General features: G+C 47.7%; 1 protein-coding gene across 1 annotated transcript; it reads right to left on the bottom strand.

Moving 5' to 3' along the window:
- Nucleotides 1–626: 626 nt before the first annotated feature.
- Nucleotides 627–17,341, bottom strand: SLC35E1 (solute carrier family 35 member E1; the record flags this gene model as incomplete). Its single annotated transcript, XM_082652483.1, has 6 exons — nt 627–3,714; nt 4,194–4,439; nt 12,992–13,117; nt 14,145–14,282; nt 16,446–16,516; nt 16,918–17,341. The coding sequence occupies 6 exons, from the start codon at nt 17,339–17,341 to the stop codon at nt 3,484–3,486; spliced, it is 1,236 nt and encodes a 411-aa protein (XP_082508609.1). The 3' UTR covers nt 627–3,483.
- Between the last annotated feature and the right edge of the window lie 200 nt (nt 17,342–17,541).

Below are 17,541 nucleotides of genomic sequence, written 5' to 3' on the forward strand. Positions count from 1 at the left end.
CAGAGATAAACTATTCACAAGCACCTTTATATATCTCAGCGATATATTTTGGTGCTCAGTAAATCACTGAACAAAAGGATTATGAATTAAAAGGATGTGAGCACTTGTTTTAGGAGAAACTCCTACCCATCAACTGTGATTGAAGGAAATTGTCTGTTGGGAGTGGTTTCTGAGTAGTATGGGGGGAAATGGGCTTGGAGGCAGACTTCAGTGTGATCCTGGACAAATGACTTAACCCCTCTGGGCCTCACAAGGTGAAGAGTAATCCTTTGTGGATTGTGTGTGAAAAGCCCACACGTAGCAGGTACTCTGTTGTTCCTCATACAGATGTAAGCACAGCTCTCACAACATTCTTGGATTTTCCATGTTATTCTGTTCAATAAAGGCATGTCATTAACTGTTAAGCTGTGATTCTAGTTTTATCCTACTGGCTCATGAATTCACAAGTCACGTGTTTAAATTTTGGCTTAGAAAAGATAAAAAAGTTGCAATACACCTGAATGTGGGAACCAAGTTGGTTTGCTCTTTCTGCCTCTTAAACGTTTTGTTGCTGGGCACACTGACGACAGGGTCACTCAGAAAGGGACCCTCACTGACAAACTGGGACCAATCTTGATTCCCTGGAGACCACCATTTATTTTTGGTAAATGCCAGCCACGAATATACACAGTATCATTCCCACAGAACAGTCTATAGCAAGAAAAGTCCTGAAAACAAGGTGACAATTGAAAAAAAGAATTCACAATGTTCAGATTCTTCAATAATTTAATGTTCTATGTCCTTAAGGCTGTTAGACCTTAAGGTGTCCAGGTCTGGTTATGTCCCAGTGATAACAGAGGGCCTGTTGCATGATGTATGCCAAATACACAGTAAAATCCAGAAATTCCAAGTGCTTCTTCATTTGAACCTATTTGGCTTCTCTCCTTTGTAACAGGGGTTTGATTTTCCCAATAATGAATGAATTAAAATAAGGTGCTTAAAAATTCCACACTGAGTCTCAAGATAGTGAACAAACACTATTTAAAAATGCCCTCTGAGCCTCAGTTTCCCCTTCTGTAAAACGAAGGAGTTGGGTTTGAGTTAGTTTTGCAGACCATACCACGGATGGGTGAACTAGCTGTCACAATCCCTGGCAATGAGGAGGTGAGGGGAACCCAGCTGCAAATGTGGATTTGAGAGTGGGGTGGAGGGTTGAGCAAGGGCAGCAAGTGGCTGGAAAACTGGCCTTCAGGAGGTCAGTGTCAGCTTTGAACTTTCAAGTCTCAAAAGTATGTCTTTGTCTTTTGATCTGATGATTTGGTCTAATATGATTGTCTCTCATTCCAGTGTATGTACTCACTGTAGATTTATGTACAGAACTAAATATCCCATTTATTCATGTATAAACCGTAATAAAACCAGTCAGATATTTCCCCTCACCAGCAGATCTTGCACTGGAAAAGGAAAACAAATATACACATTTCAGCAACCTCAGAAATTTCATTAAACCTGCATAGAGGCATAATTCATTTTGGAGTTCAATTATACGTTCAAGAAATCAGTTCCTATCATAAAGACAACTACTGTAATGTCTATGCTGTGCAAAATTATCCCCATTTATTGTGGTTCAACTGCAGACTCTACTGCCTCTGGTGAAGGCACTCAGCAGGTTCTTTTCACAAATAACACCCTTCAGAACGGCCCCTTCCTGTTTTACACAGCATTGTCTCAGAACTTGTGGCCAAAGTAATTCAAAAGCAAGACAACGACAAACAGGGACTCCTTAGGCCAATGGTACTGAACTCACAGGCCACAAGGGGTCCCTGTGACCTCTCCAGGAGTCGCCCATTCATAAGCTGACAAAAGTGTAACCTCTAAGTACAAAATTCTAATTACCAAAACAAACAGGAGTCAAGCGGTACTTCCTTGAAACAGAACCGTCTCACATGCCAGGAGGTAAAGGGTGACCCGATATCCCATCTGCTGATCAAGCCAAGTGCCTGTTCAAGAGGCCGGGGACAGGGCTGAAGGAAGAAGGCTGCCATCAGCGAAGACCCTCAGAGCCAAGCAAGTGGTCCTTTCCGAGGGCACAGTCTCTAGTGATGCCAGGTGTCCCGACCTGGACCTCAGCACATGGGTTACCCACTAGGGTCACATAATTTTCCTCGAGTGATTTTGCCAAAACCTAAACTTTTTCTTGACCAAAGACTGATTTGGCAAACCAAATCCTAGCTTGGTGCTTGCCGCTTCACTGGGACATGATTCAGATCCTAATGCAAACACCACAAGAACAGCTAATGGAAATCAGAGCACTGAGCTCTCATCTATGACACGAACTATCGAGATGACATTCTTGATTTATCTCACTTTCAGGGACTGCTCACTAGAAAAGCTAGTGACCAGCTTTTCAAAACACTTCCTTGCTACTAAACGCAGCAATGTGCCGAGACAGGCATCGCCAGCAACTTTTCTTGTTTTTAAATGCTTAAAAACAAAAGGGTTTTCCAACCATAAGCTGATCCTCATGCATCCTGCATCCCCGAAGGGGGATGGGGGCATAAAAGCACAGACAGCTACAAAATTTGCCCTAGGAAAATGCAAGATCCTCATAAAGCCAACATCACCCCCCCAAACATCCTACTAAGTCAGCACAGAAGTGGTGAAAGCTCAAGAAACAAAACAAATATAGAAATAGAGCCTGAAACACTGAACACGATTTCCTCATGATCCTTCTCACAGCCCTGCGTCCCCTCCTCCTTGCTGCTCCGAGAGGAGAGATGCCCTGCTCCACCAACGGAAGAGGGAGCCCAGGAGACAGTGGCCACCTTTCCCTCTGGATCCGGGCACACGCCACCTCTGACTTTTGTGTCAGAATTAGGCTCTAAGAATTCAATGCTAATTACAATAGCTTCGCACTGGGGAATGTTTGCCAGAACTGCAAACAGCCATGGGCTGATCAGAAAGCTGAGTCCATCTTTGTGGCTGGAGATGTTTTCAATAACCGTTACACTCCTCTGCTCCATGGCTGCACCAGTCCTACGCCTACCTGAGCAGTGGAATTAAAGCTGCTAGCCTGTCACCAAGCACCACCCTTGCCACCCTCCCTGCAAACCACCTCTTGCCCACTCCGAGGTCTGTGTCCTTTCCAGAGAGGGTCCTGGCTGTTATCTGGAAAACAGAACAAGAACTCTGAAAAACATGACTTGGGAAGTAAGTCCACACAGAAAGGTAAAAGCCGGACGAGATTTCCATATGGCGACGCAGCCCTCAGAAGACAGACTCCAGGAAGAAAGGGCATGAAACACCGGAGCTCGGGAGCAGTGGTCCCCACTGCAGGGACGGCGTCCTGCTGCCCCCAGGGGGCCGGGAACCCCAGGGTCTTCTGATGGTTCTGCACCATCCCCCCTTGGCCGGGTTGTACATTCACTGGTTGTCAGAAGTTTCTGGTACTGCTGGGGGGTAAGAGGGAGGATTGGCAGAACGTCCTGCCCTGGTCGCTAGACTCTACACGTCGTAACGGTTCAAAGTGTACGAGTTTGGGTAGCTCTGCCGGCTGTACTGGAAGTGATCTGTCAAGATGTTGTTGCGGCCGTACTGATAGTCCCCGTGCTGGGGGAAGAGAATGCCGTTGTGGGGCTTCTCCAGGGCGCTCCGATGATGCTCCTTACTGCTCAGGTCCCCCGTCGTGATGGGGAGGAGGTGCTTCCGGGCTTGCTGATTCGCATCATACTTGGTCTGCGAGGTCAAGAGAGCAGTGAGACCACTGGCTCCTTGTCCAGGACACGCACAGAGGACAGAGGGGAGCTCGAGATTCACAGCCAAGCAGCCTTCAAGGCCAACACAAGTGTCATCCCTAGCGGGGCTGGGCATGGCCAGTGAACTGTTACTGGACCGGCCCTACCTGTCAGCCATCCCACAGCCTTACATCGGAACAAACAATCTTCGCAAGGAGGGAGGGAAATTCCTGATAAAGCCTCAGTAGACCCGAGAGCCACACTGGACTGAGGCATGAGCCTGGGGTCATCTACGCAGGAAAAGGAAGCCCCGGGCAGAGGGGGCTGAGCGTAGACCATAAACCAGTCAGTGGCAAAGCTGGCAGCTGGAACCCGGGCCTCTTAGTTCCTGGTGAGGCCCCTTCCATTCCCCGCCCCGGCCAACTCTTGGTAGACTCCCTGGGCGTCCCGGGGGACAGCCTCCCCCCACCCCAGACTCACCTTGTTGTACAGAAAGACTCCCAGGATGGCCGTCATCATGCCCAGGACGTTGGTGCTGGTGACTGGGTTTCGCAGCATGATCAGGGACACTGTGATGACCATGATTCTCTTGGTGGCGTTGGCGACCGAGTAGCTCAGAGGGCTGATGAGGTTGAGGATGCTGAAGGCAATGACGTTCTGGGCAAAGTTACAGAAGCCGCTGACAGCCAGGAGCAGAAGCATCCAAGGCCACTGGGACACATAGGTCTACAGAGACGGGGGAGCGAGAACAGCACTGCGGTCACACGCTTGCCCTGGCGGGGGGGGGTGACACACAGCGGCTTATCAGGGTCACACATTCGCTGGGGAACAGACCCAGGTGGGTCATCATGTGATACCAGGTGCTTTATCTATACAACCTCTGACCTTCACGACACTCTGCATGGAGCAACAATAATAATGATCACCACCCTTTCCTGCTGAGGAAGCGGAGGTTCGGGGGGACATCAGCTACCCAAGGGGTGCAGAGTATGACACAAACCAAAGCCTTCCCTCATCCCTGTCCAGTGAGGGCCGGGGCTCTGGGTTAGCAGAGCGAGGTCTGCATTCTGGACATCACCTCAGTCTGTTTGGGCTGCTAAGACAAAATACCACAGGCTGAGGGTGCTTACAAACAACAGATGTTTATTTCTCACAGTTCTGGAGGCTGGAAGTTCAAGATCAAGGCGCCAGTAGATTCCGCATCTGGTGAGAGCCCTTTTCCTGGTTCAGGGTGGCACCTTCTCACTGGGCCCTCACATGGCGGAAGTGGTGAGGGAGCTCTCTGGGGTCTCTCATAAGGGCATGAATCCCATTCATGATGGCTCCACCCTCATGACCTAATCAGCTCCCAAAGGCCCCACCTCCCGACACCATCACACTGAGAGTTAGGCTTCAACATATGAATTTGGTGGGGGGTGACAGACATTTAAACCATAGCAGACATGATGCATTGTATAAAATGGGGAGGTCCTGGGAAGGCAGCCTCTGGGTGTGTGAAGACCCTCCCCTCCCCGCCCAAGGCTGGGAGCCAGAGGCTCTGGGTCTGCCCCATTGCTGGGAACCCCCCCGGGCAAGCTGCTCGACCTCTCTGTTTCCTTCATCTATGAAATGGGAAAGATTGACCCCTGATAAGTCCACACAACGCTGCTGCTATGAAGATCAAATGCAATCATGGCTTTGAAAGTGCTTTAAAACAATCCCAAGGCCAAACAAACAGGAGGTGATGCTATCGTCAAAATTTTAGTTACCATTTGACCCTCACCAGAAGTAAGCTACCCTAATGAAGGGGGTCCAGAAGAAACCACAACTAGCAGACGTCGGGGCCACAGAACTCCTCAAAGAGCCTGGGCTGATCCCAGGCCAGTTCCCAGGCTGCTCTGGCCTTTGACAGAGGAGGATGCAGCTGGGTCCGCCCAGGACAGTGGTGTCTAGTGGCCCTGCCAGGATGGGAGCTGCAGCAATCTTAGGGCAGCGGCCTGATTCTCTCTACCACCCTCTGATAGGGAACGATCACGTAGTCCTCTTAAAGGTGAGGGAGATCTGAGTAGGCGACCTGCTCAGAATTGCCCAGAACGTTGCCCTAGTTGGGATAATAGCCTCTGTAAGGCATGTGAGCCCACCAGCACGCCTTCAGGGTGAGCTGGCCTGTTCTCCCAGCAGTTCTTCCCTGAGGTGACCCATATGGACTTCCAAGCTATTTTTACAAGGCAGCCAGCTTGCAAAGATATCTATCTTGCAGGAAAGGAACCCAGGCAATCCAGCTTTTTAAAAGAACTGACATAACAATAAAGTCAAGTGTTTCTTCCTCCCGGTGGATAGTTCCATGTGTTTTCACACATATATTGACTCATGTAGCCAACACTGCAATCAGGATTCAGAACAGCTCCATCACCCCATAACACTCCCCAGGGCTTCTTTGTGCAAACCCCCTCCCCCAACCCAGGCAACCACTGCTATGTTCCTCATGATAGGTTCATCTTTTGGAGACTGTCCTATAAATGGAATGATACAGCATGGAACCTTCTGAGACAGGTTTCTTTCATTCAGCATAATGCCTCTAACTGCCCCCCCCCAAGTTGTTGTAAGGGATGACAGTTGTTATTGCTGAGAAATGTTCTGCTGTACAAACATACCGAAGTTACCTTAACCATTCACCCGTTGAGTGACATTTGGGTTGTTTCCAATACTTTGTGATCATGAATAGAGTTGCTATAAACATTCATGTACAGGCTTCTGTGTGAATGTGAATTTCATTTCTAGAGTAAATACCCAGGAGTGAGACTGCTGGGACATATGGTCAGTGTATGTTTAACTTCAGAAGAAACTCCCAAATGTTTTCCAGAGTGGCTGCATGACTTTGCACTTGCTCCAACGATATATGAGAATTCCAGTTGTGGCCCAGCCTCGACAAACATGGTACTGCCAGTACTTTTCATTGTAGCCATCCTACTGGATACGAAGTAGCACCTCATCTTGGTTTTAATTTGCTTTTCCCTAATGACTAATGATGTTGAACATATTTCACATGCCATCTGTACAATCACGATGGTGAAGTTCAAGTCTTTTGCCCATTTTTAAACAAGTTGTTTTCCTACTATTGAATTTTGAGAGTTCTTCATATATCCTGAACATAAGTCCTCTGTCAGTATCGCATTGGCAAATATTTTTTCCCAGTCTGTAGCTTGTCTTTCTTTTGCTTAATAGTGTATTGGAAAGCGAAAGTTTTTAATTTTGAGGAAGCCCCCATTTACCAATTATTTTCTTTATGGACTTTGCTTTTGGTGTAATGTCTAAGAACTAATCCCAAGTCGTGAAGATTTTTCTTCTGTTTTCTTCTAAAGGTTATCATTTTTGCTCTTAAATTTAAGTCTAGAGTACATTATGAATTAAATTTTGTATAATGTGTGAGGTTGAAGTCAAGCCTCAGTTTTTGCTTATGGATGTCCAATTGTTCCAACACCATTTGTTAAAGAAACTATCCTCTCTCCATTGAATTGCCTTTGAACCTGCATCAAAGATCAGTTACCCATATTTGTGAGTATAAGTTCAAACTGCCTATTCTGCTCCACTGATCGATGTCTCTCTCCACCAATATCCATACCTTTATACTAAGCCTTCAAATTATGTAGTGTGATTCCTCCAACTTTATTCTTCTCTCTCAAACTTATTTGGCTATTCCAGTTCTCTTGCCAGTCAATGTATGTAAATTTTCCAATCAGCTTTTCTATATTAAAAAATTTTTAATATATATAGGTATATATCTATCTCCATGTATACACACACCCACAGATAGATTAGTATCTCAACTTTTTTTTCATTTACACCTTTGACAAGGAGAAAAATTAAAATTTAAGTAGTGATTTATAGTTGAATTAATACTAAAGAATAAAATTTTGTTGGGTATAGAGAATTTTATTTTGTCCTTTCAAATCTGTATTTCTTTTTCTTGTCTTGTTGCCCTGGCTACGATGTCAAGTATGATGTGGAATATGCATGTTGAAAGTAAACATCTTTACCTTATTCCTGAACTTAGGGGGAAAAGCCTTCAATCTTTCATCATTATGATGTTAACTATATATGCCCTTGATCAAGTTGAGGTAGTTTCCTTCTATTTCTAGTTTGTTGACTTTTTAAAACTCATGACTGGATGTTGGACTTTGTCAAATGCCTTTTCTGCATCAGTTGGTATGAATACATGATTTTTGTTAGACTATTATAGTAGATTACACTGACTGATTTTCAAGTATTGAATTAGCTTTGCATTCTTGATTGAAATCCCACTTTTTCATAGTGTAGCATGGTTTTTATATATCACTGCATTTGATTTGTTCTAATACTTTGTTAAGAACTTTTGCCTCCGTGTTCATGAGGGATTTTGGTCTTTTTCTTGGTTTTGTTATGAGCCAAAGGTGTTCCTTTCCTTTTCTGTTTTCTGGAGGAGATTGTGTAGAACTGGTGTTTATTTTTCCTTAAGTGTTTGGTAGAAATTACCAGTAAAACCATCTGGGCCTGATGACTTCTTTTTAGAAGGTTTTAAACTACGAATTCAATTTCTTTAATAGCTCTGAGACTCAGGTTATCTTTTTCATCTTGAGTGGGTGCGTTTTGATAGTTTGTGGTTTATGAGGAACTGGTCTATTTCATCTGTTGTTGAATTTATGTGTATAGAGCTGTCAGTAGTATTCTTACGGTTTTAAGGTCTGTGAGTTCTGCAGTGCTATTCCCTCTTTCATTCCTCATATTTGTAGTGTCTTCTCTCTCTCTCTCTCGTTTTTGGTCAGTTTTGCTTAAGTTGAAAAAAATTTTTTTCTCCCTTGAGACTTCCTCTTTGGCCCAGGGATTATTTAGAAATGTGCTGTTTAATTTCCAAGTGTTTGGAGATTTTTTCATTACCTTTCTGTCATTTACTTCCGATTTCATCATGATCAGAGAATATATTTTGCATGTTTCCAATCCTTTTGTTAAGGTTTGTTTTGTAACAAAGAATATGATCTTGGTGAATGTTCCACATGTACACTTGAAAGAATGACTATTCTGCTGCTCTTGGGTAGCGTATTCTGGAAATGTCAATGAGACATCCAGTTGGTTGACTGTGGCATTCAGTTCTTTATTCTTGCTGATTTTCTATAGTTCTGTTGATTTTGAAGATTCTATATTTGCTGGATATAATCTGTTGATAGTTCCTTAGTGTCAGTACTTTAAAAAAAATGTTATTCTACTTTTGCTTTTCATTGTTTCTGACGAGAAACCCGCAGTCATCCAAACTGCTGTTCTATAAATACTGCATCGTTTTTCTCTGGCTGTTTTCAAAGATTTTTTCTTTGTCTTTTCATCTTTTTCCCTCTGTGGTTTCAACTGGATAATTTCTATTGATTTATCTTCAAGTTATGGACTTTCCTCTGTCACCTCCATTCTGCTTAGCCCATCCAGTGAGTGTTTAAGCTGTTCCTTCCATTCTGGAACTTTCATTCGGTTCTATCTATCTTCTGTTCTTCCCATTTGTTTCAAGAGCATTCTTGGAGCATGATTATATATCATTGCTTTAAAGTCTTTGTCCAATAATTCCAACATCTGGGTCATCCCAGTGTTGGCATCTGTTGATTATCTTTTCCCACAAGACTTGAAATTTTCCTGGTTCTTCATATGCCAAGTAATTTTGGATTACATCCTGGACAGTTAGAATATTATAAGACTGTAGGTCTCATTTAAGTCCCATGGGGAACGTCAATATTTGGTTTTAGCAGACTCAGTTGGGTTCGGGCTACAAGCTTGAGCAGCCTCCTGTGGGTTGTGGTTCCAATGTCAGTTCTGTTTTCAAAGCCTTTTCAGTGGTACACAGCTCTGTCCTGAGTGTGCTCTACCCAGTTGTCACTCTTGGTCCTGGGTAGTAGTCTATCCTGTCTTTGTATGCTGCTAGGATCAGATTCCTACGTGTGCAGCTCAGGAGTGGGCCCAGGATTTCATGTTTTATTAGGTCACTTTCTCTGGGTTCCTCCTCTCCATGTCTCCTTGGTACTTTATGGTTTCTGAGGGCTCCCTCTTTCAGTCCTCCAGTCAGAAAGTTGGAATTAATTACCCCATTCTGCTGTGTCTTTCCCACAACTGCACCTCCTTTCGGGGGCCAAGCAGTGGGAGGATGAAGGGAGAAAAAAAATGCAATGGGGCTAATCCCATCCTTTGACTGCAGAGGGAGGCTGCCCCCCTCAGCATCTCAGGTGCCCGTGGGACCTGCTGCCGCCACTACCATGGGATTGCTGGGGGCCTGGGATGCGAGAGAACAAAGGAAACAGAGAAAATGGGGGATTTCCTCTACTCTCTCTGAACATCAGGAATCTCCTTTCCCCGTCTGCAAGCCAGCATAGAGGGCTTTTGACTCTCTTCTTCCCCAGTGCCCACTTCTGCATTTCCGGCTGCCTTGAGTCCAGGCTGGAGACACAGGAGGCAAAAGAAAGGCAAACTCACAGATGGCTCAGTGGTACTTTGCAATCTGGCTTTTTCTACCAGCCTGCCTGCTCCCATTTACTTTCCAGTTTTCAAATACCTGTTTCACACATCGTGTCCAAACTTTAAAACTAGGCTTCCTGCTCCCAAATCTGGTGATCCGTGCCTGGCTTCAGCTGAACTGTTGGCATCAGGGCTGGGCGTGTCTGGGAACTGCCCTCTGTAGCCTTTCTTGGTAACATGGCGAATAGCAGGCCCCAGCTGATATTCTCCAACCTGAACCTCCTTCCTCCTACTATGGAGTGCCACACTGGAACAGAGCTAACTCACCTGGCTGAGAGACACAGGGCAGAGAGGAGGAGCCCCGACAGGAACCCCACCTTCAGGCGGCAGCACTGTGGACTACTGCATGCTCCTAGGGCTGCTGTTAAAACGCACAAGGTCCCCATCAAGGTAAAAAATAGATGGCCTCAATGAGAAAAACTAGAAGAAAACCGAAAAATATCCAAAATACAAGAGAAACGCAAAGCAAAGAGAGCAGACAAAAAAATAAAAGAGAGAGAGCAGAGCAAAGCCTACGTATACCTGTTTGTGTGTATACACACAGACCCCAATGAGTTGTAACAGGACAGTGTAACCGAACTGAAGCCAAACCTATAGACAATACTATGCAGTCAATAAAAGGAACAAAAAAGACCTAACAGGTCAGTATGGAGTGATCTTCAGGACATGTCATTGAGTGAAAAGAGCAAGGCACTCTTTCCTAAGTATCTAAAAAGCCACTTTTTGTGTAAGGAGGAGGTAGGTATGAACACACTTGGCCCTCAGTATCTGTGGGGCGTTGGTTCCAGGAGCCCCCAATCTGAGGATGCTCAAAGTCTCTCATATAAAATGGCGTAGTACAATTTATAGTCGGCCCTCCGTATCTGTGGGTTTCACATCTGCAGATTCAACCAACCTCGGATGAAAATTTTGATCCTCGGTTGAATACGGGGACTCGAAACCCATGGATATGGAGGGCCGACCGTATATAGAAATTTGCTTATGTCTGCGAAAAGAAACACTGAGAGGGTAAACCAAGATCATAAAAATGGCTACTTATAGGGGTCGGCAGTGGGGAGGCAACAGGGACTGAAGTTAGACTTCTTTGAATAAACCCTGTCATATCATTTGGGTTTGGAAATATAAAGGTTTGATACATTCAGTGAGGAAAAAAAATTGCCTAGAAATTGAAAACAAATGGAAGTAAAGGAACCCAAATGCACAAGAAGTTGGTGACAGAGGCATATTGTGAAAACAATTATTTCAAGTGCCCTTAGAACACAGTATTCCAGTTGTACGTCTGTAACGAAACCTGTTTTAAGGACAGACAGAGCTGCCAAGAAATCTTTACTGTTTCTCTGTACGCTACCTGCAGTTGCCTGGTAGGGAGTCTCACTCTGAAGCAGTTATATGTGTGTACAGTAGAATCACGTATGAACAGTTTCCGTAGTGTATTGCGAATGAGAAACGTTGTGAGAAACCAAGTGTACCAGGAAAGACACACACACGCAAAATCAAAGCAGTAATAAATGCTGCAATGTTAAACTGGACTTAGAATGAATCAGGATAAGCTCTCCCCTCCACCACCAGATACGTCTTTCCTGGTTTTTTACTGCCAAGTCTTAAAAACAATGACAACCCAACAGCAGTGAGCACACGTGGCACTGAGATGGTATCTCTAAACACGAATCTCTCTCTGCTAAAAGCAACCCGGGTCCCTGAAGGAGTGGCTGATTGCAGGTCTGGGATGGGAGGCGCACAAGATGAGGGAGGACGTCCTGTGGGGCCAAAAGTTACCCAAGGCTGATATGTGCTATCAGAAGGGCAGGGAGCCAATAAGAAGGACTCCATCAGCCCATACAAGATACTCTGAATATTTAACAAAATAACACATACAACTGACAAACACAAGTTCACAATGATACTGAAAAGTAAATAAATCAAAGAACCCTCCTTCACCCAAAAGAAACCCTCAACTCCCTGGTTAACACTCCCTGGCTTTCTTTACTTTGAAAACTGGTAACTAGAAGGAAAGAGAAGTAGTAAACTGCTTTTCGTGCACTGTACTTTCAGGTAACAAACTAGTTCCAGCCGATGATGGAAAGTTCTTCACAGAAACATTACAGCTAATCAACATGGAAGGGAAGTTAGAACACAGAGCCACAGTTGCCTCACCTGGAAACCAGAGATAACCTCCACTACATCCATAGGTGGTGGTAGGGATTAAAGACCAATGTCAAGAATCCAGTCAGACCTCATTAAGCCCTAAAAAACACTGACTCCACCTAACTCGGGCCTGGAAGAACCTCCTTCTTATCACTGTCACCTGCATTAGTTTCTAGCACATTCTCTGGAGGCTGGTCCTGTAGGTGGTGGGAAGATGCTCTTTCCTGTGCCTAGAGAGCTATGGATACATCTGGTGCCAATGGAAGTACAGAGATGACACCAAGAAAGGACTCGAGCAGTGCAAGCACAGTTTCCAAAAGGCAAAGTGAGATCTGAACCAGACTGTCAAGATGGGAAACTTGCTCGTGCTGTTTTCTTCCTTGAATGTACTGGCACAAATGCAGCAGCTATCAGCAGCTAGGATCTAGCATGACAGAGAAGGAAATGCACAGGCAGCCTTCTTGCTCAACTGCAAGCGGTGTGAGTCATCAAAGGGCTGAGGGCTAAAAGGGCTGCCTATCAGAGGCCTCAGATGCCCCAAAGTCAACACAGAGGCGTAACCCCCTGACAAAGGGCCTACTTTGGAACCAGTTAAGAAAAGGCCATGTTCTTGACACAGGCCAACTCACCAGGTCGCTGCTGACCAGGAAAGCCGAGAGGTCCACCAGGACCCATGTGGGGATCATAAAAAAGACGGCATGGCAGCCCAAGATGTTCAGCAGCCGGAGATGGTGGATCCTTGAATCTCTTAATACCTGAAGGGAGAAAACCTCTTTAAAGGCTGATCGAAACTATTAAGTGGCAAGAGGGGCTCCGCTTACCCAGGCCCCAAACATGGTGACTGTACATTAACTCTGACATCTGACCTTGACTGCCAAACCTGAAAGTGCACCTATGACGAGACACACAGCCCATGTCCAAAACAGGCACGATGTTTCGTACATGAAGGATGGAGAAAAGAAACAAAACAAAACAAAACAAAAACAAAAAACACCAACACTCAATGCTGGTGAAGCTACAGTAAAACAGGCACTCTGAAGTGGCACTGGTTAATGTCTAAATTGGCATAAAGTATATCAAGAGCCATAAACATCTCATACCCTCTGACCCAAGAACTGTAAACCTATCCAAAGGAAATAACCTGAGAGACAGAAAAATGTTATGCACCAAGACGTTCATTACAATATTATTTATAGTGAATAGCTGGAAATAATCTGCGTCTGCAACAGGGAAACTGACTGCGTTACTTGTGACACCTGAAAAGATGTGATTATTACTGGAGTTAGAAGCAATAACTTTCAATGATATGGGAGCATGCAGTGTTGCAATAATAAATGAACGAAGCAGAATTTGAAAAGTATGTATAATATTACAACTCTAAAAACTGTGCAGGAAAAAACTCTAGCATTAATAGTAGTTCTCCTTAGGGGACAGCACTGCGACTTTCCTCAGTAAAGAGGAAACCCTGCGGCAGAGGGCAGGTCTCTCTTGATTCTTTGTCTCCAGCACCTACTGTGGTGCCTGGCACACAGTGGGTGCTCAATAAGTTTTCTGATTTCTTTTCATTGGGCTTTTCTCCATTTTTTCACATTGAATGTAGGCGAACTTTATAATAAAAAAACAAAAAAGCTATTTAAAAACCAAACAAATAGAAAACCAGCAGAAGGGCAACAGGATTTGTTTTGTTCCAACACCGAAGAAATCCCTACTTGGCCACTTTTTTTTAGATGCCACCCGCACACCCCTGCAACACCAGGTGCACCCTGGATGGCACCCAAATACCTTTTTGGAGAAAATATTCTGAAGCGAGAAGCACAGTGTGGCAGCAAGGGCACTGACAAGCCCCCACATGTCGAAGGACAACTCCGTGACAGTGGCCAGCAGGACGCCGCTGATGATGGGGATGAGTGACAGGTACACCTGTGAGAGGAGGGCAGGAGGGGCTGATGGGCCAGGGTTGAGCTGGGCCACCCAACACAGATGACCAGAGGAAAGCCTCAGCTGCTGTCTTTTCCCTCCCCAAAAGGACACTGCCTACCCCTTTTAACAACGGTGTTAGCCACGACAGTGATGCTCTAGGGGGCGCTGAGGGGGGTAGGACGCAGATGGTTCTCGGAGTACCTGAGGGCAGGGCTGTATCACTGTGGGTGGCCCCACCCCCTATACCATCACCCCCATTAAGAGCCACAAACCAGGGCTGGTCTCAATAGGATCTATCCAGCTGCTGCCACCAACACACCAGGGTCTGAAACTTCAATCGTCTGAAAGGCTGGCCGGGTCCCTCTTATTTTGGGCTCTTCCAACATGCAGTTATCCCTGGTAGGGACACTCCCCCGACACCTTCTCCAGCTGGAGACCTCCTTTCCCTTCAGGTGTCAGTTCACAAACACAAGAACTTTCCCTGACTCACCTCCCCCTAGACGCTGTCAGTTTCCTCTGCTGTGTGTTCCAGGGAATAGCGCTCTCCATTCACTATAAGCGCCCTTTACATTGTCTGCGTCCCTGCACTCGCTTAGGGCAGCTCCTTGTTCACTGCTCCTGGTGCCCAGCACACGGCAGGCAACCCAGTAACTGCTGGCCGAAAGAACGAGTAGCGAGTGCCATGATAGGGGGCCTTCCAGAAGGCTCAAGCTTTCCAGGGCCTAGGGCAAGGAATGGCCCTGGAACTCTGGTGGCTAAAATGGGATCCATTCCCCACACTTAGCTCTTCTTACTCCTGGCTCATCCTTCTACAAAGGATACTCTTAAAGCACTTGGGAGACTTTAGGAGGGGGTGGTGAGGCTTCCACCCCACCAACGCCCACACACAGGGCCGAGGGAAGCCTCTGAATTCCAGAATTCCTGCTCCCCCCACTACTGGCTGTCGCCCTCAGGCTCTCCCTTTTGAAGTCCCATTTCTTCCCCAGAGATCAGGAATGATTACCCAGCTTATCCAAACAGGGTGGGGCCACACTTACTCTATCATTATCCTTAGTCTCCTGCCTAAGCCATTCCCCTGTCTTTCCTCTCTGTGTAAGGTTCTGGCTTCCCGCCCAAGTCGGGTACAATGTCCCTTACAACAGGAAACCTGATAAACACAATGTGATATGGAGAGATGCAGCCGCACACCTCTCAGGCAACTCCTGACCTGGGGAGACAAGTCACACCTGACGTCACCCTGCGGGTGGGCTGCAGAGCGCGCCCAGATCTTGCAGGGGAAAAGACTGGCTGAAAGAAAACATCAGCCAGAGGTGGCCCCATTTCTATAAGCTGATCCAGGGCACCGCCGTTCTAAGTTACATAAAATACAGGATGCCAGAAACCAACCACATAGGAAAGAGGAGCTCTGTCCAGCATGAAATGGATTCCAGCTGGGACAACAGAAGTCCCACTTCCACTTAAGGACACAGGGAAAGGCTGTCTCTGGCTGACTCCACAGCTTCTCTCCCTCCAAGCCAGGAAATACCCAGGCCTGGCATCTTGAACAGACCCTGAATTGTGCCCGGAGCATCTTCCCTATGCAGCCCTGGGTTCTGCATGTTGTTTTCACTTCCATTCCCAGACATTCACAATTCCTGGCTGTTTTTATTGTGAAGACTTTGCTGGGCTTTGCCAAAATCGGACTCCTCTGACTAGCATTTCACTTCTGACCCCAGAAGTCCCAACCTGACCGCTATCTCTTGCAAAGATGTGAAACTCTGTCAGAGTTCCGTTCCAGCAAGGAGTCGGATGTTCCAAGGGTGTTCCAACCCTGACCCCACTGGAGGGGCATGGGGTGTCTGGTCAGGATGGGACCAAGTTATCCAAGTTGCCTACCAGCAACCCCAGGTAGGTAATCAAAACAGGAAGGAACTTGAGATGGATGGCAGCATCCTGAGATCACCCAACAGAGACAACTCAGGAACACACACCCCACACACCACTGCCCCCAGGGTGATTCCAGAACATTAGCAGCAAAAGAGCCACCAGAGGTCTCTAAGCTGACTTCCTTCCTTGACAGGAAGCCAGGCAGCCTGCAGGCCAGGAACCTGGACCACGTCACCAGCTGGGCAACAGCCGGAAAGCCCTTGGGGCCCCCACTGGCCCAGAGCCCTCCTGGGTTACCTTGGTGCTCTGTTTCTCCTTCATGATGATCCGGGACAGGAGGACCACCCAGATGGGCATGGTGGCCTTGACTGCAAAGAGAGGCAAGGGGCGTTCAGGGAGCTGTTCTAGTCCCAGAACCCACCCTGGGAGTCTGTCCCAACTCCACTGGAGGGGCGGGAAGGCTTGGCAGCCCCTCAACCTGCTTCAGCTCTTCTATTTCTGTGGGCCTTCCCCCTAACCCAACAGTTCTGATCCGCCCTGCTCAGCTCCCAGCATTCTTCTCAGCCCCTTCCTTTCCCGAGACCCCTGTGCGTGTCCCTCTCTTGCTAAAAGCTTTGGCGGCCTCCAGCGCCTTCCGGACATTAGCTGACTTCTCAGCCCGGCATTCCTGACCGTCGACTGCACCCCGGCCGGCGCGCTCCTACCCAAGAGCCGAAGCCCCAGGCGGCGTGCCCCGGCCGCCTTCCCCTAGGCCAGGTTTGGCACCCACCGGTGTGCGCGTAGGACACGGGCACCTTCCAGATGCTGACGTGCGCAGACACTGACGCGAAGTACTTGCCGAAGGCGAGCGGCAGCACGTAGCGCGGGTAGAAGCGCGGTGGCAGGAGCGGGCCCGGCGACTGATGCGGACCGGGCCCAGGGCCCGAGACTGGCGGCGCCGGGGGCACGCGCCAGGCGCGGAGCAGAGGCGGGAGCCCCGCGCACAACGCCAGGATGTGGCACAGCGACACGGTCACGGGGAACGGGAAGGCGCTCAGGATCACCTTGTTGACTACATTGCCGCCCGCGCTCAGCGCGTACCACAGCAGGCACAACGCCGCCACCCGCGCGCCCTCGCGCGCCCCGCCGCTGCCGCCCGCGGCTCCTGGGCCCCCGGCGCCAGCGCCCACTCCCACCGCCGCCGCCACCGCCATCCTCCCCGAGCACCCACCCCTTCCCGCCCGTCCGACGGCCCGACGCCGGGCGGGGGTGGGGCCGGACGGGAGCGGGAGCGCCAGCCAACGCCGCTCCCCATTGGCTGCCACCTCTTGCGTCACTGACACGCGCCGGCAGACGCGCCCGCCACCACGTAGCGCGCGCAGGCCCCGCCCCCTCCGGAAGCCCACGGGGGGAG

Source organism: Grampus griseus (genome assembly GCF_964374135.1).
Source record: "Grampus griseus genome assembly, chromosome: 3".
Classification (NCBI taxonomy): domain Eukaryota; kingdom Metazoa; phylum Chordata; class Mammalia; order Artiodactyla; family Delphinidae; genus Grampus; species Grampus griseus.